This window comes from Cynocephalus volans, chromosome 5 (assembly GCF_027409185.1).
Source record: "Cynocephalus volans isolate mCynVol1 chromosome 5, mCynVol1.pri, whole genome shotgun sequence".
NCBI classification, from domain to species: domain Eukaryota; kingdom Metazoa; phylum Chordata; class Mammalia; order Dermoptera; family Cynocephalidae; genus Cynocephalus; species Cynocephalus volans.
In genome coordinates, this window is record NC_084464.1 from 133,325,957 (window position 1) to 133,347,331 (window position 21,375).

A 21,375-nucleotide genomic window follows, 5' to 3' on the forward strand; every position below is an offset into this window, starting at 1 on the left:
TGAGGAAGTTGAATATATCTTTAAGATTATCAAGTGAAATAAGTCTTAAAAAATCAAGTGAGATTATTGAATTGAATGGCAAATCAATTACTTTTCAAATTAAATAAGATAAATCGATGTTTTTCAACCTTAAGATGTGAACTTCCCTGTCACTTCTCCAAAAATATTTACTTGACCAATAAATATTAACTCCCAATTTGTTAACGGCTTCAAATCTCAGCATACACCTCTCCTTGCAAATAAGTCCCTCCTTCCGTTTCCTCTTTTAACCCACTGACTTTTCCCTGTGTTCTGGTATGTCACCTGAAAATATCTTTGTTCTTTGATTCCCTTTCCTCTTTTCCTTACAAAACTTTCTACTCTTTCCCAGTCAGCTGAAAATTTCATCTGTGAATAGCCTTCACCAGGTTCTTGCTTTCTTTTGCTTTACTTATTTTACCAAGGGAGCCTCGTTGGTAGCTGTTTCATCTATTCAGTGTTGGGAGAGATCGCATAGTGGGGTGGGGGTGAAGGGCAATTTACAAATGTAGACATCATCTTGACCAGGTTGTTGTGATTGTCAAACAAATTACTGCTATCCTATATTATTATTTCCTCCCCCAGACTAGGAATCAGAAACCACTCTGCTTCCCAGAATGATGTTAGAGCAATTATTGGCTGTTCTTTTTGCTACTGCTCAAACCTCTTGGAAATAGTTGATATAAATAGCACCCTGGGTTACACTATTCTCCTTATACACATTGACTATTGTTCATCTAAGGAAAATCTCCTTCAAGTGCTCTCTTTTATTTTCTATGTTTTTCTATAATAAAGCTTAATTACAAGAGAGCATTTGCAAGGAGGGGCTAGGGAGAAATTGGTGAAGAGCCACAAAAACTGTTTACATTGTGTAATGATAAAATAAAAAATAAATAAATAAAAGAAGAATTTTTGCAGGAGGGAAAGGATGGAAAGGGATTTTCAGGGCAAGTGAATAGCATGAGCAAAGAAACTGAGAAAGTCATGGAGTGTTCAGGAAATACAGAGATAAAACAACTAAAAACCACCAAAGGAGTGGTCACCCTTTAAACCTTCCCAGTGTTGGTATCTAAACCCCTCCACTTCTGTGTCTACCTGCCTCTCCTGGGCATCTTCCATTGGGATTTGGAGGCATTCTTACCTCCACCCCTCTGCTCAGGTTTTGACTCTTATAATTGGCATTGTCTTCTAGGCCAACATTTCCTAAATAAGGTTTTATAAAACAGTCATCACATAAAGTGCTCCAAGGAAAAAGTTTCTTTATCACCAATGTTTTGGAACTGCTGCATACTGTATACTGCTCTTGGATAATACTATATGTTGGCATATTAAAGACTCTGAGAAGGCCTCTTATAACAAAATCCTGTCTAATTTTGTTTAGATATGCATCCAAAAGTTCGCTTAACCATTTTGGGGGTCAGGAGGTTGAATAACAGGACTATTGTCCAAGGAAAACATTTAGGAAACACTGGTCTATATCATTGATTTGGTATTTATCAAATGTATTCTTTATTTTGTATTGGTCTTTTGGCCTCTTTACATACAATCCACTAAGTTCAATTTATATTTCTAAAGGGTAGAGATGGTTTTCCAACCCATCGTATAAAAATAAGTAGGCACTCATGACACTTGTTGTCAATTATGATATATAAGATAAATTATATGACATATAAAACATGATAAATTATCTTACTTTGAAGGAGGGAGAGGATGCTGAAGGCTGAAGAATCTGAGAAGGTTCCATGAAGAATATAAGCTGAGCAGTGGAGCATTAGTTTAAATAGAAAAAAAATAGAAAGGGAATTTCTAGGCAGAGTAAATATTTTATGAAATGTATAAAGTTAGTGGCACATCAAACACAACTGAGCACAAAAAAAGGAAAGTCAGATAGACTAGACTAGTCTGCCTAAAGCAGAGCATTTGGGTAGGAGAGTCACAATCAATCAATCTGTCAATCAAGATATTATTTAGGCCCTATATCTGAACTATCCAATATGGTAGGCATTAGCAACATGTAGTTATTGAGGACTTGAAATGTGGCTAGACTGAATTGAGATAATCTGTATGTAGAGGATATATATCATATTTCAAAGACAATACAAATAAAAGAATGTAAGTTGTCTCCTTTTTTATATTGATTACATGTTGAAATTATCAATTTTGGATATATTGGATTAAATACATATATTATAAAGTAATTTATCTTTTCTCTTTTTACTTTTTAAATGTGGCTACAAGAAAAAATTAAAATTACATATGTGGTTCACATTATATTTCTATTGAACAGCATTGCTCTATAGAATATAAAAATGCATCATTAGATTTGATTCTAGCCCTCCCGGGCTTAAAAATCAGGATAGGGAGACAACATATAACATAAAAAATTAAGTAAAAATTACGTGAGCTATGGCAAAAGTTAAATAATAGTGCTTTAGTAATTGATTTGTAACAACATACACTGTTAATCATATATCCTGCCCATTTTACAGATGAGGAAACTGGGTCTCAGAGAGTAAATTGCATGAGATTTTACAGCTAGTAAAAAACACTTTGCCTTACTTTGAACCCAGATCATCTGAATTCTAAGCCCAAATTCATTCTTCTACGTGGAAATGAGAGTTTAGGACAAAGAAGAAAGGATATTACAAAGGAGTAAAATTAAATAAATGCTACAAATAAGAAGACATTTAGCATTTAGGGTTTACCCTGTAAGTCAGTGGTTCTTGATAATTTTTAGATCATAGTCACTTTGAAGTATACTGAAATCTATGTGTCTTCTCTCCCCCAAAATGCACATCATCACATATACATGATATTTAGAGTACTGTTCTAGGGGTTCCCAAATCCTTGAGGTCAATTATAGATCACAGATACACTGCTCCCAAGTCAGACATTGGCTAGACTTGGCTGAGGTAAAAGCAACCTCAACAACCTCTGTGGCTTAGCACAGCAAACATTTATTTCTTGCTCTTTTGAAGTCCACTGTGGATTTGGGGCACTATCCAAAGCTTCAAGAAGGCAAGAAATTCACTTGCAAGCACGATGAGTGGCAGGTCCCAGACACCACTGAAAGATTAGGCTAAGGAGTATTTAGAAGTGACAGAATGTAATAGGTAGTGGAGCTGTGCAGAGTTCTTCTCTCTCCTGAGACTTTAATATATAAATATGTCAATGCCATGGACATTTACTATTAAGCTAGGAAGCAGGTGATCTAAATTAGGCTGAGTGAGCTGTCACACTTTGCAGAAGAGTCTCCCTCAGGATGAGGTAGAGCAGTTTGAAAACTGGGGGAGAGACAAAGAGGTGTGAGGGCTGTAGTAGAAATCGGTTTCAGGCCAGGGTGACAAGTGCCATGGTAGGAGCAGAACATGAACTACCTGGGATCCATGGAAAAGAGTAGAGGGAAGATCTGGGGAGTTTTTACCTCCTAATGCCTGGTCCTAAAAAACTCATAAAGGAGCATGGAGAAATTTTCCCTGGGTTGAGTTGGGGCAGCGACAGGCCAGTGAAATGGATTCCCATTACTTAAATGTATGGTGACTGGAGTCAAGCCCCTCTACAATTGTTACCTGTGATACTCATTGTTCCTCAAGCTGGTGTTATCCAGGAAACTGGTCTTACATACCCAACCATTGAAATGACTCCCTTCTCGAAATTCTGCTTTCTTTAGTGTTGATTAGTAGGTGTGCTGTGCTTTCAGGCTAAACTCACATTTTTTTCAAGCTATAATTGCAGATGTGTAATGGTAAGTGAAGAGAATTCAGTCATCAGTAAGTCAGGAGCATATGGGAATATATGGCCTCAAGAGTACCGCTTTTAATGTTATTGATAGTGAAACCATAAGATCTTGGATTTAATACAAGAGAAGTAAATTCTAGATGCTTGTAGTAGGCAGATCAATGGCTCTCCCAAAGATATTCTTGTCCTAATCCCCAGAACCTGTTAATATGTTATCTTACATAGCCTAAGGGACTTTGCTGGTGTGATTCAATTAAGGATCTTGAGATGTGAAGATTACCCTGGATTATCAATGTGGGCTCAATGTAATCACAGGTTCCAGTGAGGGAATGAAGGAGACAGGAGAGATAGAGTCAGAGGAGATGGGATGATGGAAGCAGAGGTCAGAGTGATACGGCCACAAGCCAAGGAATGCAGGCAGCTTCTAGAAGCTGGAAAAGGCAAGGAACAGGTTCTCCCTGAGAGCCTCCAGAAGGAACACAGCCTATCTGACACCTTGATCTTAGCACTGTAAAACCCATTTCAGACTTCTGACCTCAAGAATTGTATAATAATAAATTTGTTTCACTTTAAACCACTAACTTTGCAGTAATGTGTTGCTTTATCAACAGGAAACTAAACGCAGTGCCTTTGCTACTATCCATCTTTTAGCTAGAATGGATTAAGGTCTGTCCCATTTCCATCCCTGACATGCTGACATATCTGGGATCCTTAATAGGGTCTGTTGCTATAACCCTCCTAGAAATCAAGAAAATAAATATCGGGTTCATAAATTGCCATGAGTCCAGAGCAAGAAAATATAGAGAAATACAATCACAATATAGTACTTCAAAACAGCACACCTCTAGTGAAAAGACTAAAAGATATAAAATGTTGGTCCCAGTTTTCTCTAGAAGGTGGGAGTTACAGAAATTTTTTCCCTTCTCTGTGCTTTTTGTTATTTTCAAAATTATACACATATGCAGTGAATTGTTATTTTTATAAATAAGAGAACTTTTTTTCTTTTTATTTACTTCTGCAGATTGGTGGTTTTCTTTGGTGCTAAGCTTTGTTTTCTTTCTCTTTCTCTTTTACGTATCTGCTGTAATTTCCTCTTTTGTGGTTACCTTGGGGCTAAAGAAGAGTCTTTTAGTTATAACTTATTTTACTTTATTTTATTTTTATTTTGTTTTGGGTGGGGGGAGCTGGCTGGCATGGGATCCAAACCCTTGATCTTGGTGTTACAACATCGTTGCTCTAACCAATTTGGCTAACCAGCCAGCCCTAATAGTTGTAACTTATTTTAAAAAGAAAAATAGAGAAAGCAAAACCACATCATCTGTATTATCTCAAATACATTAAATTATTCAACTCTGTAAACATTAACCATGTTTAAGAAGTTCCTACCTAGGTGAATCCTTCAAATTTTGCTTCTGGGAAAGAGGCGGGCAGAGTCCTAGAGAGCCCATAGGCACTGTAGAAGGGCACAGATGGTTCAGATCTCTGCTCTGTTCCTTGCTGACTCTGTGCATTAGGACAACATTCTTAACCTATCTGAACCTTGCCACTTTGCAGAGATTTTTTTTAAGTAAATATTCAAGTTCAGTAAAGGTCGTTTTTGTTTTTTAAATAAGTGGTTGGTAATTTTTATACTGCTTCTGCAGTTGAAAATATATTTTTCTATTCTTTCTACCTGTTTGGAAGCTAACTGTTCTTAAAACCCAGTTCAAATGCCGCTCCTCTAATTCTTTGTGAATGTGGCAGTTTATGGAGAGCACTTACCGTGTGCCGAGCACTGTGACAATCATTTTATTTTCATTATTATCTCTCCTCATCTACAAAACACTGTGGAATAGGTATTATTATCTCCATTTTACAGATGAGAAAACTGGAGCTCAGGGGAGGTAAGTAATTTGCCTCAGGAAATTACAGGAAAAGGAAGGGGTTAAATCTGAAATTGGCCAGGCCTGACTCCTCAGCTCTTGTTCTTGAATACTGATCCCTCCAAAAACTATCGACACTCTGTCTGATTCCTGTAGCTCTTTGCTGTACCTTCACTGAGAACTGATCTTACTCTGCCATGTTTGCTCTTATTTGTAGTTATTTCTGTCCCTTTGGACTGAAAGCTTTTTGAGTGCAGTGTTGATATTTCAGGAATTTTGGATACAACAGACTTTAGCATAATACTCAGCTAATAGGTTCTCCATCACTGATAGTTGAGAGGCTGAAAAGATGTCACATTTAAAGTATATGAAGTAATATTGCAGTCTTCAGGCCGGAGGAAGTTAGTCAGGGCCATATCCTTTGGACCTTTGGCAACATATCTAAGACCTGCAGAACTTCTGGGTTTTCTGTTCAGGGAACAGACCTGAAGGAGAAATCTCAGCCCCTTTAGGTGAGAAGAATTGAATTGGCATATAGGAAAATGTTTTTGAGAAAGCCTGCTTGTGAATTCAAATTATTCCAGGATACTGATGTTACATCTCATAACACACTAAGCTGATGTCAAAATGTGGAAATAGAGAAAGATCATTTTTGACATTGGCATGTACTCAATGTTGAGTTAAGAGTGGGACAGAAACTCTGAATAGCCAGAGGGCAGCATGTGACAGTCACTGGAATTTTGCCTATATTAGTCAACTTTCCAGCCTAATAAACAAACTATCAATGGTTTATAACAATAAATGTTTATTTTTTTGCTTTTGCTTATGTTATGAACCACAGGATGGCTGTCGTTCTGCTTCCTGCCACAGGTTAGCAGCAGGTCGGGTCTTCGTGTCTTCGTGTCTTCTTGTTCTGGGACCCAGACTGAAGAAGCAGATCCTACTGAGATAATCTGTTCTCATGGCAGAAGGCGGGAGTGCAAGAACAGGGCTGAAGCATGCAATAACATTTAAAACTTCAGTTTGAATGTGGCAAGTGTCACATCGGCCCATATTGCATTAATCAAAGCAAGTGACATGGCAAAGCCCAATATCGGTGAATCTGAGACACCTGCTCCTTACAAAGGGGTAGGGAGTTGGGGAAACTACAGTGAGAGAGAAGCATAAAATAAAGGTGGAAAGTGTAGAAGACAAACCTCTCAGTGGCAGCATGTGATAGGTGCCCAGGGTCAGCACTGAGGATGTTGAATCCCTTCTCTTTGGGTATTGAAGTCTTCCCCTATACTTCAAACTTTGCAGCCATAAGAGTTCCAGAGACAACGTGTGCAAACTGTAAAACTCTGCATAGGAGAGGGGACCTTATTCTCTCACTCACTTTGTAGGTTGCTGCTAGTGTGACCTCTTGATTCTTTTGCTGCCTATAAGACTAACTTTACGGAACAGAGCTATTCAGAAGTAATACAAAAGGGGCTCTTGCTATGGAAATTGTCTTGCTCAGAACCCTTGTCCATAAATACAGTATATAGGCCATATATTTGTACTCATACACATATACACTCACACACACACATCTATTTAAACTCACACGCATATATACATACATACTCTGGTGTATTACGTATTCACACATTCTGCCCTCTGGGGTGAACTGTAACATAGTTTGACTAAGTTGCATGAAAACAATATAATTAAGTTGATAGATGTTTAGAGAAAAAAATAATGGTCAGGTTCATACAAAACAAGAAGGATCCATCCCGGAATTTGAAACTATGCTGATATATTTTGTGGAAAAGACCAAAAAAAAAAAAAAAAAAAATCTAAACAAGTACAAATACAAGAAGAAATGATTGTACTTGTCAATTTTTCTAAGATAAGTCTTATCAGGCTTCAGCCTATCAGTAGTTGGTGGTGAGGTCTGACTGTCACTGCCTGTTGTGACTGTTCACATCTGATCATAAAGCTGTCATGCTCAGAAGGGCACCCTGGTGTTCACACTTAAGGGAGATTTAAAAACCAGGGTATCCATGAACTTATACGGGAAAAATATTCTATCTTTATATTCACTAACCTCTACCCAAAATTTTAGCACTTCCTTCCATTTTAAATATAGGCAAAAACCACAGTGATATTAGCACTACCTCCGATTTCTATCACAAAAAAAAAGAGAATATTTTCATATCACAGTACAGTTGTTGCAGATGTGCAATTTCATTTTTGCTCATCACAACTTTGAAATTATAATGATTTTATTATGTCTGCCAGAGGATCTTGTTATTTGATGCTTTCAGGCAGAAGCACACATAATATTATATTACAAACTTGGCTACTTCTAAGATATTTTGATAATTATATTTCAATATAATTATTTTCCTTTATAATCCTATTTTTTCTTATTAAATTATCTGCTTAAAAATCTTACTCTGAGATGTAGTCCATGGCCTTTACCAGAGTGTCAAAGGGGTCCATGGCACAAAAAAATTAAGAATACTTGACTTAAATGTAGTTAATTCCCACTCAACAAGAGAGAGTGAGTAAAAGTTATTATCCCAGAACAGTAAAGTATCACCATGAACATTCTGCTCATATCTCAGGGAAATGCTACCGAACGCAGGTTTTCATTTGTTCAAGGGCCTGAGCAGACGTGCTGGGTGCAACAGATTTGCTTCTTACATCCTGTTATCATGTAAAAGATGATGAAGGAGCTGAGCTTCAAATCCTGGGGTCAGGTGCCTCACCCATTCGCCCATCAGCTCATGCTCCCGCTTGTGGGGTCTGCCACAAGAATGAGTCTTGTTCTTATTCCTCTCTGGCTCATTGGTGATATCAGCATTGTACCATGACACTCATGTCCTTGTGTTCCTATGGTTCACTGGAAACTGAGGTTTCCTACCTGCTTTGTAATGTTAGTCCTACTTGCAGGTTTATTAGCTGTCCAGTTTCTTCCAATATCTCAGAGATTTAGTGGATAGGTTAACAGCTCTCAAGTAAGAAGACCAAGGTAGATTATGGAATCTCTGCCTGCCTCATCTGTAACATAAGGTTGACAATCTCCACCTTGCAGGATTTATGGGCATTGAGATGCAGATCATTCTAGGTTCTCAGTAAATGTTAGTCCTTTTCCTTTCCATCCTTCCCTTCTCTTCATCATGGAGGCCTACCTGGCTAAGCGTAGCCTTCTCCACCTAACAGAAAACAATAAGATGTGCAAGACGCAGAATCACTTCCTGCTTCTATGAAAGTGACTAATACACAGAGTTTTACCTTGTGAAGCAACTGGGTGTTCTAACTTTCAGGTGAAGACCACCATGCCCAGTGGACTGGGACTACAGGTGATTTACTTTTAGAAAGGTAAGAGAGAAATACACTTTTGAAAGAAATCACTAGCTTACATGTTGTAAATCATATTTATGTTTATATCCAAGACACAGCATTCCTAGCTTCTTAACATCTCAAAATTATATACACTTGTACTAGGATAATTTTAACTGTAATTCATTTGTAATTTAATTATTCAATCATGCATAAGAGTTAATGGGGAAAAAAGAACAATTACTTCCAAAGAAAAATTAAGCATTCAAAATACATAGAAAAATATTTTTACAGCAAATAATTTTTAAAACAAAATAAGGAGAAAAGTTTGGGGTCAATAGAGGTTTTCTCTCTAGAAAAAAATATATAATTACTTATATATTTTATATATACATACATATAAGGAGTAAACCCATGTCAGCTAACTTCATAGCCAAAATAAGACTTTTAATTCTTTAAATAATAATAATAACAAAGATTGTTATTGACATGTGAATGGTTATTTTAAGTAATTTGCTTAATGGCTGATTCTTGATGAGTGTTGACATTTCAGCTGTTTTTGAAATACATCCACTCATTCATTGTCTAAGTTTATTTATTGGAATTAATATATCTTTATCTGTGTCTATATCTACACCTATCTAGGCATCTGTACTACAGAGATTTCAAACTAATTTACAAAGAAGTTTTTCAAATAAGTAATTCTTAATTTGAAAAAAAATTCAGTAAGAAATATGGAAGTAAAGGGGCTAGTCTTTTAGGAAAATGTTCGGGAAGAAAACTGAAGCAAGCAAGAAGTACATAAAAGGTGTTGTTACCTTTACTGGTAATAGCTGATGAGAAACACTTGGTTCAATTTTCAGCAGGTGTGTGGCACAGACACTTGTTTTTCTGAAGAAAACCATGTACTGGTGATCCTGGAAAGAGGTAGGTCTAACTTGTGTGATAAAAACTTAAAGGAGAAAATATTAGAATGGTAAGATGTGGATAATTATCACAACAAAATATTCCACACATTGTTAAGGTTCAATTACATTTTTTTTTAAAAAAAGAAAATACTCCTTGAAGATATAGTGCATTTACTTGGTGATCACTAAAATGGACAAATCTGGCTTACAAATCTGGGCTTCAAGGATACACAAATTCTAAAATGAACATTTTGAAAAGGAGACATTCCAAATATTCTATGATTATGAAATGTGAAGTAAATTATGATTCAAACAAGGTTTCCCAAATTTAGATTATGCAATATTTTAACTTAAGGATCACTTAGAAAGGAAATAGTAGAAAACCCTAATTTTCTAGATGAAAAAACTCTGTGGCAGGGGAAGGATGATTCAAAGATTGCTGAAGTCTCACCCAACTGCTGCTATGTGGCAAAACCAGAGTGAGAACTCAAGATCCAGACCTCAGTGCTATCTTCCTTCTTCCTCTACATCTTAGTTGTTTCAAAGAAGTGATGAATTAGGAGCCAAATATTTGCAGGTGTTACGGTTTATCCAATGAATATTTGGATGACTTCTATGTTTTACTATAGAAACATTGAAGGGAGTGCTTTACCTCTTTCCAAATTAAGAAACTTGTATTTCTCCTCCATTTAAACCATGCTGCCCTGGAAGTTGCCTACAGCCTTTGGCCACAGCACCACTCACCCTTGCCTGCATTTGGTAGAAGGATCATTCTTGGTACAAATCAATAGCGGGTGTTTGTGGTAAGAAGATCTCCCGACTCAGGATGAGTTTCAGTGCCTTCCTGAACCACCGATAGGAAAAGACATAGATGATGGGGTTGCAGGCTGAGTTGAAGTAAGCAAACCAGATAAAGATGTCAAAGACCAGTGGTGGTGTGATAAAGTTAAGGAGGCTGTCAACCAGTGTGTCTATGGTGAAGGGAAGCCAACACAAGAGGTATATTCCCACAGCAATGCCCAAGGTCTTAGCAGCTTTTCTCTCACGTTTGGCAGCCCCAGCCAAGCTTTTGCTTAAAGTGCTGATCTGCTGAGCCTGCCTGGTAGCAACCACAAAGATCTTCACATACAAGCTGATCATGATGAGGCAGGGGAAAAAGAACACAGGGAAGTTTAGCCAGCCCCAAAACTTATTGAACAGCAGCTGGCAACTGCCCACGCAAGGCATCTCTTCCAGCCACTGGCTGAGCCCTGTCTCTACAAAATCTGTGTAGAGGAAGAAGGCAGTATAAGTTGCAGGCACCCCCCACCCTGCCAGGATGTACCTGAGGGCCACTCTGACTGTGAACTTGGACGGATAGAGCAGGGGATCACAGATGGCACAGTGGCGGTCAATGGAAATGAAACAGAGATGGAAGATGGAGGTGAGGCAGAAGAGGGTGTCCAGGTAGGTATGTAGGCGACAGAGGAAGTCCCCGAAGAACCAGCAGCTCTCCACTGAGCGAATGGTGCTGATGGGCAGCACCAGCAGACCCAGTAACATGTCAGCCAGAGCCAGGGAAAGCAGCAAGAAGTTGGTGGGATTGTGGAGCGCTTTGAAGTAGGACACAGCAAACACCACGAACAAATTCCCTAGGACTGTAACCAGCATGCCTGCTGCACAGGCCAGGTAGATTACCAGCTGGGTGCCCAGAGGATGGACTGTCCTGGGGCAAGACCCATTTACCTGGTAGCAGAACGCCGCAGGGTGTTCTTCAGCACCTTGGACGAGGACAGCTCTCATTTACAGTTTCTGCTTTGCTCCTCTCTCTGAGAACTGGCCACTTTCTCCAGCAACAACAACAAAAAATTCTTTGCTGAACAATCAGAGAGTGAGATCAAAAGGGGAAAACTAAAGACAATTTAGAACCTAGTACTAATTCCCTGATTACTGAATCAAATGTGCCCTGAAAATCAAATGTAGCACGAAATTCAAGATTTTACAAAAGTTACTTCTGCTAGCCCTGGTTTGTGTAATTAGGTATTTTGAAATGAGTGTAGCCATATGCATAAGGAAAGACAAGAAGGACGTAAGCAAAATGTTCTCACAAAGAAAAACCAATATCTTTTGGTAGGTAGTATAAAATTAAGAATGTTCCATTTTAAGTTACTTGTCAAATGTAAAAAGAGATTTAAAGCGATGAGTCTGAACCAAGTGACAAATTAATTCTTGTTAATAAGTCATTACTTGGGGAAGGAGTAAATTCTAGCTCCTCCCTTTAAGATTTACATAAGTTGATATTAAAATCAGCAGATGAAGGTCTTTAATTACATGTCAACTTTTCCCAAGAGAAGAATTTAGCAGGGAAATAATTAAAAGATTGGAAAATCGCCCTGTTTTAGTTTTGCATGCTGCATATTTTCTAAAGATAACACACAGTGTTTACACATTTTGGAATAAATAACTATCTGATATGAAAAAGTATTTTATTTATCTTAACACTAGTCTGTGAACTATTAAACAAGTTCTAATAAGTTGAAGTCAAGGTTTCTAAGCTACTTACACAGGTTGGAATCGGAATCACATCATGGGAAGAAGTCTTTCTTGTAGCAGGTGGAAATAAGGAACGTAGAGTTCTCTTCTATCAGCAGAGGACAGATGTGCAATCGGTTAATGATTTATACTCTCAGTGGAAGCTACTCCTCTGTGTGGCATGATACAGAGAGCAGTGGAGGAGTATCAAGGGACTAGTTTGTACTATACACAAGTCTCAGTTGTTTAAGTTTCATTCTCAATACAGGATCACTTACTCTGACAATAATAAGAGATAAAATTCTAAGACACTGTGTTTTTTTTCCTCACCATTTCTGAGATAATCACAAAGACATTCTTGTCTGTGGATAGTTGCTATATATTTTATTTTATTTCTAGTGAGTTCCATATATCTCTTCCACTTTAGGATTATTCGTGTACATTTCTCTCAACATGAGAAATAGTTGAGAATAATTGATCATGAGCCCTTTGGTTTGAGGAGGTTTGTGACCCACACACAAGATTCATCATGATGTTCTTTTTAAGCTCTGTGACTTGTGATGATTTTATAGCAGCCCTTGTTTACTTTTGGTCCCCCATCAAGTATAATCTTCATGAGAGGCGGTACTATGTCTTCTTTACCACTATAACCCGATTCCTACCACAGTGCCTGGTATATGTTAGTCACACAGGAAACATATACTGAATGTAATTGATTATGCCCTAGATAAGTTGATATTGTAAAAATGCTATGAGTAAATCACTCAATAGTGTGACCTTAATCAGCAGTTTTTCTCCTACCATCCAGGTACCAAATCTGTTATGAGACATGAGGAGCGACCCAATTTAGAAGCTGTGCTGCTGCTCTGGGAGAGGTTGTGTCAGCCATGAGGGCCTGTGGCCCCCAGAGGTAGCACAAGAGTAGTGGGATCCAGGAAGGGGTTTCAAAAGAGCAAGGAGGAAGCACACAGAGGATGGCGGTGAGACTCAGGGAGAGGGCATTGGCCTGGAGGTCAGGATGCCAGGATTTGTGAACTTGGTTCATCTGACTGACTTCTATGGCCTTGAACCATTCTTGGCTCCAGTGTCTTCATCTTATCTTTCCTAGTCTCATTTCCCACTTTTTCTTTTCTTTTTTTTTTTTTAATTTGCTTTTTTAAAAATTTGAACTTGGTCGTGTTTCTTTCTTTTGTATGCATTTACATAAGCCATTCTTAAATCCTTTTTAGAACAGGGGGCGGAGGTGGGAGTGATACGTATCCTATAGTTATAATGAATCCTTGGAACCAGCAGTATCAACTCAAGGAATGTATTCCAGGGAAATGACCACACCAGGACATATGGTGTATGCTAAAAGAAATTCTATGAAACACTGTTAATAGTAATGGAAAATGTAAATAACCTGAATGTTTTTATCAGAGGATGGATTAAACAAACTATGTACAATTCATGCGATAAGATATTTTGCAGTCACTGAAATTAATGACATAGTTCTGTCGCTATTAACCAATATATTCACGACATATTACTGAGTAAAAAAGACAGACATCAAGAAAACAGGTAAGCAAAATTGAACATGTACAGCTTTATGGGTCCATGTCTACAAGGAGATAGAGAACTGACAGTGGCTGACTCTGGTTGGTTTTAGTTGTCTTTGTTGTACCTATTTGCAGTACATGAAGTTTTTCTTTTATTCTTCATTATAAGCATGTTAAAAAGCATAATTTTTACCAAAGGGCAAAAGGGTCTTTATTTCCACTCCAAGAAAGAAGAATGAGTCTTAAGTGTGCTCAGAAATTGAGCCTTGTCCCAGGTCCCTTTGCCAGTTAATTTACCTGCTTTGTAATGTTAGCTGTGGACAAAATTCACCCTAGGAGTACCCCAGACTACTGACCAAAAAATAGTCCCAAATCATACCTCTTCCTAATTTTGAATGCACTTATGTATATTAGGGGAAAATTTGGTATTTGTAAGGATTTGAGAAGATTTCATAGAATATTAGAGATTATTACTTAATTATCATTTATGGTTAGGAGTGCTACTATCAAATTATAGAAACCAAATTTGTTTTCAGATTTGCTGCAACTTTAACAAAATCGATTATAAGAGACTCTGAAATAATTATGATAACCTGAAATTGTGAAGCCGGATGGAAGTGTTATTAGTAAAAACTCAAACTTTTATACCTGACTCAGGTTCAGAAATTAGCTTGCTATAGCATATTGTCTCTGGATAGCCTTTGCCTGCCTTTGAGAGAAATTAGGCCAGAATAGTTCTTGGTTCGTCATAATCTGTCTTTTGAGTCATTCACACAGACTTTACATTTCCAATTAGAACTATAAATAACATTTAAACATGATAAAAACCTATTAGCAAAATTTCTGAATGAAAATAAAAAGTTTTACATCTATTATTTAACCCAATCCTTTGTTACATACTTTAGAAGACCTACTAGGCCTTTACAACTTTTATTCCATTTTTATAAGGCTCTGTGGAAAAATCTTACCTCTTGAAGAACTGACTTTTAAGAGAAAAAATTAATAGTGTTAAGAATTTATTGGATGTCATCTGTTTGCAAAGCCCACTGATCCCCACTACAAAAGAGAAAGCAATTATTGTTCTTGTTTTGTAAATTAGGCCGTGAAGGCCTAGAAAGGCAAAGTAAATTGCCCAAGGTCATTCACTGAGGTATTAGTCACGCTGGGGCTCAGGTCTGTCCTACTCCAAAACCCATGCCCTCTCCACTGTATTATAGCTCAAAAAGATGCAAGTTTTGAAAAACTACCTTTCCATCTTTGCAACAATTTTATTCCCTCTTGTCAACAAATAGCTTCTGGTGCCCCAGGATCTTGTTAGTTGAGCAAGAAAGGGAAGAGGAATTCATTGAGAAGAAATGATGGGATTTGGAAAGCATAATTTTGAGGTGATGGACCGAGGAGTAAAAGACAAACACAAGGAATTAGACAATCAATCTGTTTGAGAACTGGAGATTCAAGTATCATTTTTATACACTGTTAACTATAAAATAATGGGGATTAAAAAAAATAATCTTTTCCTGACCAACACAGACTGAGGGGCAAGATTGGGCTGCTTTCACGAAATGGACCCCACAATATCTCCTTAAGTGAGACCACTAGACAGACTGTCCAGGATGCCAGTTCCTATTCCTGGATCTTTTCTTCCATTCTCCTTCCTCTAAACAAGCAATGTCTGTTATCCCAAAGGCCATCCAAGGGCCCACATGGATTATTTTTATCAGTGTGCAATAAGAGACTCATGCAGTTAACACAAGTCACATGTAGTCACTTCCTAGCTTGGCAATAGTCCTGGAAAGGTAGTATTGTATTTATTATATATTATATTTACACCAAGTTGTTTAGTTTGCATCTTTTCATTCATACATCTATCAGAACCAAAACATTATGATTTGGTAGGGAGAAAAGTTAAAATCCAGTATTAGTAATTTTTATCTATTTTAATGCCTCCCACTCACTGCGTGGGTGAAGTCGAGCCTCTCAGCAGGGTACACAGGTGGCCACACCCAGCTCCTGACAGCCTTGTGGCTTCACCTCCCATGTTGCATGGCTGAACTAATTCTATTCCTACAAAAATATCCTGCTTTCCCTTTGCTCATTTGTTTCCTGTGATGAATTGTGCTGTGTCAACTTAAGCTGAGAACTGCATTTCCCCAGAGCTCCTTCTGGATCTAATTCCAGGATGGAAGAACATGTGAGATTTGGAAAGCAGAAGAGAAGCTGCAGCCTTTATTCTGAAGGTGTTTGCAGGCAGATACTATGACAGACAGACATAGATACCTGACAGGTTGCAACTCAGCCTCACTTCTCTCCCCTCTGCCCCCAGAAATTCTTTCTAACTGCTTGTACTGCTGAGCAACAGTGGTCCCAGGTTCACCATCAAGTTCGTGGATAAGGACCACGGAGCAGCAGCTAACCAGAGGCAATAGCTCACTCCAGACTTCTCCAGAAGCTCCATCTTTGTGCTCCCATTTCAGTGGCTGGAAGTGTTGCTCCATCCTGTTCCCTCACACTACTCTTCAGGAAGTTGGCTTAAACCCCTTCTCTGATGTTCCAAGTCCACTTCCGAAGCTTTTTCCCCAACTCTAGTAGAAGGTCTGGTTCCCTTACTGAACGTGGTGATACATGCCTTAGGCCTAAAATGCAGGCAGTCTCCTCTATATTCCAGACTGGGCTAAATGTTCCTCCTCCATGCTCCTGTGTCTTCCCGTGTCAGACTCTTTGTAACACACGCTATGCTGCAGTGTAACTGAGTGGCTATGCTCTCCTATTAAATCAGGGTTTGAGTTTTATTCATCTCTGAACCACAAGCATTCAAAGCAGTACTTGGTACATAGTAGGTACTCAATAAATGTTTATTGAACTGAGTATCTTTTAATAGAGATGACAAGGTGTCTATAGCAGTCATGATCTTCCTGAGATAATGGCTACTCTGTTCAACCTGGATGAGTCCTGGAAAGAGGTAAGTTGGGTTAGGATAATAATGGAGCACTTCACTTCTCCTTGGACTGGCCTAGGAAGAGCGTGTGGAGCTGTTGTGAGAAACAATTGGGCTAATATTCATGGATGCCCTTTGGAAATTGTAAAAGTTCTTCATTAACATAAGGCCTCATTATGACTGCAAAAGAAGCTTCTACTGGCTCTTTGATTTCTCCTCTATTTAGCTCTGTTCTAGTGGGTGAATGAAAATCCTGGTATATAAGAAGAATCACCCTGTAGCCTCAGACCCTAGTTCCTTGATATTGTCACTTATTTGTTGTTATTTTCAGGATCAAATGAGAAAATGAGTATGTGTTGAATGAATGGCTGTCCTTCCTATTCAGTCTCCCAGATTCCACAGTCCCTAGGTCCTTGTTGAATTCCCAAAGAGGAAGGGAAGCTCACCATGGAAAGTGAATTGTAAGCTGTTCCTGTCATCATAAGGTGGTCTACTGCCCCGTAGAGACTGGGAATGATATCTAACTTGACCTGAAGCCTCCTGTTCCTTTGACTCTTCAAAAAGAAGGGGTATCTTGGCCTCTGAATGTTGCCTTCAGGATTAGGGCAAAGGAAATATCCTAAAGGATTAAATTACTACAATCAGAAGAGAATAAACCAGCATTCTGCTAAGCATCTCAGAACCCAATTTTTATTTAAAATATTGTCCTGTGATAATAAGAGTAATTCACCGAAATATCTCAGTACCTAAAAATGCTATAATTTAAATTATCAACTTACAAATACTGACCTTGGGAAGCTACAAATGTCGAACTGAACACATAGATCAAGAGAATACTAGGAATTCCCAGCTACATACAGATGTTATTAGAGGCATTTTGGAGTATTGAGTAATTTCTCAATAGTACACTGGAACAAGGGCAGATTCAAAAATGCAAAAATGTTCATAGAAACATTAAGAATTTATGTACATGAACATTAGAAACCTCAGTTCAAGATGCCCTCTATGGAGGCATGATGTCATTTGACTAGGTCAGAGGATGAAGAGAGTTTGGCTAACCAAATATTCTGATATTGCTGCAAGAATTAATATGCAATAAAGTACACGTAACATTAAACCTATGGTAATAGTAATATGTTTTCTCTTTGCAACCTCAACATTAAACCTATGGTAATAATGACATGTTTTCTCTTAAAGTTGTTATTATAAGAAGCAACCTATTTCCTGTAAAAATTGGCAAAGGTTGATAAATTAATTTCTCCAGACACATATATGTATAGGTCCTAAGTTTGTGGGTATATTCTCCTGGGTTGGAAGTGTCCTTCTAGCTAACATCTCCATTTAACAAATTTCCCCAAGAATCTGTCAATCCCTAAAATAGTCAAGAAGTTTTCTACATGACCAAACTTTTCTATAAAGCACTTGCACTATTGAAGTATTAGGGAAAGGAAGGACTTAGTTTTTGTCTTCAGGAAATTCACTATGGGGCTATGGTAACTACATGCTGGGTACTGCAAATGTTTCTTCTGACCCTGTCCCCAAGTTCCCCAATACAACATTGTACACATGTCATCAAGACCCATGAGAACCAAGCCAGACACTGTGAAAAAAAAAAAAGAATAATATCAGGACGTAGTCTCTCACACAAGAAGCTTGTAGTCTAGATGAGGAAACAACACACCTGTGCACAATGGCTCTGGTATAAAGCAGGTGTCAGGAGAGAAGGGTTTGGGGATGGTGGGGTGGGCATAGAAAGAAGATGTTGAGCATGTTGAGTTTGAGATCTTGGTGGAGTTTTCAAAAAGATATTCCACTGGTAGTAAGAAATAAGGGGCTAGAACTTTGAGGAAAAGGTAGGGCTGAAGATAAATATATTTGAGAACAATAGAGGTGGTAATTGAAGCTGTGAGATTAGATCAGAACAGGGTTTCTCAACCATGGCATTATTGAAGTTTGGGGCCAGATGACCCCTTATTGTAAGGGCCTGCCCTACGCATAGTAGGATGTTTAGCAACATTCTTGGCCTCTACCTTCCTGATGTCAGTTGCATGTCCCATACAGGGTAACAATGAAAAATATCTCCAGACATCGTTCAATGATGTCAAGGAGCAAAATTGCCACTGGTTGGGAGAACCACAGGACTAGAGAGACAGAAATATGGTGTAAAAGATGAAAAGAAGATTGTAAAAGTGACAAAATTTGGTGATATAAGTTTATGAGGTAGGAGGAAGAAGAGAAAGATGAAAAGTACACGGAGAAGAGACATTCATTGAGGTGATAGATGGTATCCTAAAACTCTGCGGAGGGGAAAGGATGTTGGTTTTGTGGATGAACCTCAACCTTGGTGAATAATGAGTATATACACATGCATGCACATCTCTATATGTATACACACAGGTTGCATATAAACATAGATCAAAATTATGTGTTGGGAGAAAGAATATTTTCCTAAACTCTTTCTTTATTCATTCTTCTCATTTAATAACAGTCCAATTTTATCAAATACTGAGGAACTCACATTAATTTTTTCTGAAAAGTGGTTTAAGTCAGAACCAATAAAATTAGAACTACAACTATCCACTTCCTTTCCCCCTTCTCTGTCACTCACATGCTTCATAACTTGGGCTTCCAGGATACTCAAGCCCTCTCCCACTCCCCTAATAAGCAGGAACAATCTTAAGAAAGATACAGATAAACTCAGTTATATGTGGCTGTCGGTGATCATAAGACCCACTGTGTCTTCTCATTTGATATTTACAAATTGAAGTGATAAAATCTCTATTTAAGACAGAGGAGTGAAATTCTATGTCTGCAATTTTAGAAATTCAAAAATCAGCAAGACTTGGGAAAGTTTCTTTTTATTGGCGATGCCTTCTCCAGAAGCCCAGAAATGAGTCAGTCTGGTAGCTTGGTATACCAGAAAGCTGGATGTATTACTCTTACTTTAGGTGTCCATTATATCATCTAGAAGCTTCTACTCAACTAGTCCATCCATGCCCCCTACCACTGCAAAGAAGGAGCATACAAGATTCCCCACCAGAAAAGAATTGTAGTGAAAGAGATACATTGCCTAAGTATGTGAGGGAAACAGGCTTAGGGTGGAAGAGTCAGGGTGGAAGATCATTCCTGTGACAATCATCCACAATGCCTTGCGAAACCAAGGATAAAACATGCCGTATATAATGGGATTAAAAGTGGAATTAAAATAACCCAGCCAGAGGAAGACATTGTACAAATCTTCAGGAGTTGTAAAATTAATGAAGGGGTCTGTGATTGTCAAGACAAAGAAGGGCAACCAGCACAACACAAACACCCCCATGACTATGCTCAAAGTCTTGGTGGCCTTGCTTTCATGTTTGGATGATGCCTTTATTTTGCTTTCTGGCCTAGCCAGTTTCTTCCTAGGACCAATGCCAATTTGCTTAGCATGCTTCCTGGCTACTGCGTAAATGTGTATGTAAATCCCCACCATCACTGTCCCAGGCAGAAAGAATGCTATAAAGGAGGCCAGCAACCCCCAGAGCTTGTTAAATATCAACAAACACAAACCCATGCAGTCAATGGCCACAACAAAATCTTCTGCACCAATGATGTTTAATTCTGAGAATACCAGGCCAAAGGCAAAAATGATGGGAATGGACCAACTGAGAAATAGAAAGACCTCTATGACAGGGATAGTCATTTTGGTGACATAATGCAAAGGGTCACAAACAGCATAGTAGCGGTCAACTGAGATGAAGCAGAGGTGAAAGATGGAGGTGGTGCAGAGCATGATGTCACAGCAGCTGTGGATTTTGCAAAAGATGTCTCCAAAGTACCAGCAGGACTCGATGGACCTGATCATACTGAAGGGCATGACCACGCAGCTCAGCAAAAAATCAGTGGTGGCCATGGAGAGGATCAGGAAGTTGGTTGGGGAGTGGAGCTGCTTGAAGTGGGTGATGGAAATGATCACAACCATGTTGCCCAGCATGGTCATCACTATTGCCCCAATCATGACCACGTACATGGCACAGACACTTGGCACAGATCTCACATTTCTAGGGCATGAATTGTTAACCAAATCAAAGCAAAATTGTACTTCTGGAGGGTTCTGAAGGTCTGGTGAATTCATCATCTTTGTCTTGGGGGGACTATGAGTCTTTTTCAAAAGTACTGTGTTCCTCTCCTTTCTGTAAAAGAAAGAAGAAAAACAGTAAAAATCATTGGCAAGGCCACTTGTTCCAGAAGCTCAGCGAGCCTGTATTTCTAAAGCAAGTTTAAACACCCTACTGCCCAGGAGCACTACTTTCCAAACCTTCATATGCATATGAATTACCTAGGGATCTTTTTAAAACCCAGGTTCTGATTCTGGGGTAAGAGCTGAAAGTCTGCATTTCTCACAAGCTCTCAAGAGATGCCAATGCTGTTAGTCCACAGACCTCTCCTTGAATAGGAAAGGTCCAAAGAAAACAGAATTGATATTCAGTCACCCAGCATCTAAGTAACACACATAAATGCACGTTCCGCTCTCACTAATGTGTAGACTTTACTCAGGATTCCAAATCCATAGGCAG

The 21,375-nt window shown here is 38.5% G+C and overlaps 2 protein-coding genes across 2 annotated transcripts; both read right to left on the reverse strand.

Annotated features, from left to right (window-relative positions):
* Nucleotides 1-10,603: 10,603 nt before the first annotated feature.
* Nucleotides 10,604-11,617, reverse strand: LOC134378641 (trace amine-associated receptor 5). Its single transcript, XM_063097937.1, has one exon. The coding sequence runs from the start codon at nt 11,615-11,617 to the stop codon at nt 10,604-10,606; it is 1,014 nt and encodes a 337-aa protein (XP_062954007.1).
* Nucleotides 11,618-19,889: 8,272 nt separating this feature from the next.
* LOC134378196 (trace amine-associated receptor 4-like) lies at nt 19,890-20,936 on the reverse strand. Its single transcript, XM_063097175.1, has one exon. The coding sequence runs from the start codon at nt 20,934-20,936 to the stop codon at nt 19,890-19,892; it is 1,047 nt and encodes a 348-aa protein (XP_062953245.1).
* Between the last annotated feature and the right edge of the window lie 439 nt (nt 20,937-21,375).

Excerpts from the sequence above, each read along its gene's own strand:
- LOC134378641 (XM_063097937.1), bottom strand. The coding sequence starts at position 11,617 with ATGAGAGCTGTCCTCGTCCAAGGTGCTGAAGAACACCCTGCGGCGTTC.
- LOC134378196 (XM_063097175.1), bottom strand. The coding sequence starts at position 20,936 with ATGATGAATTCACCAGACCTTCAGAACCCTCCAGAAGTACAATTTTGC.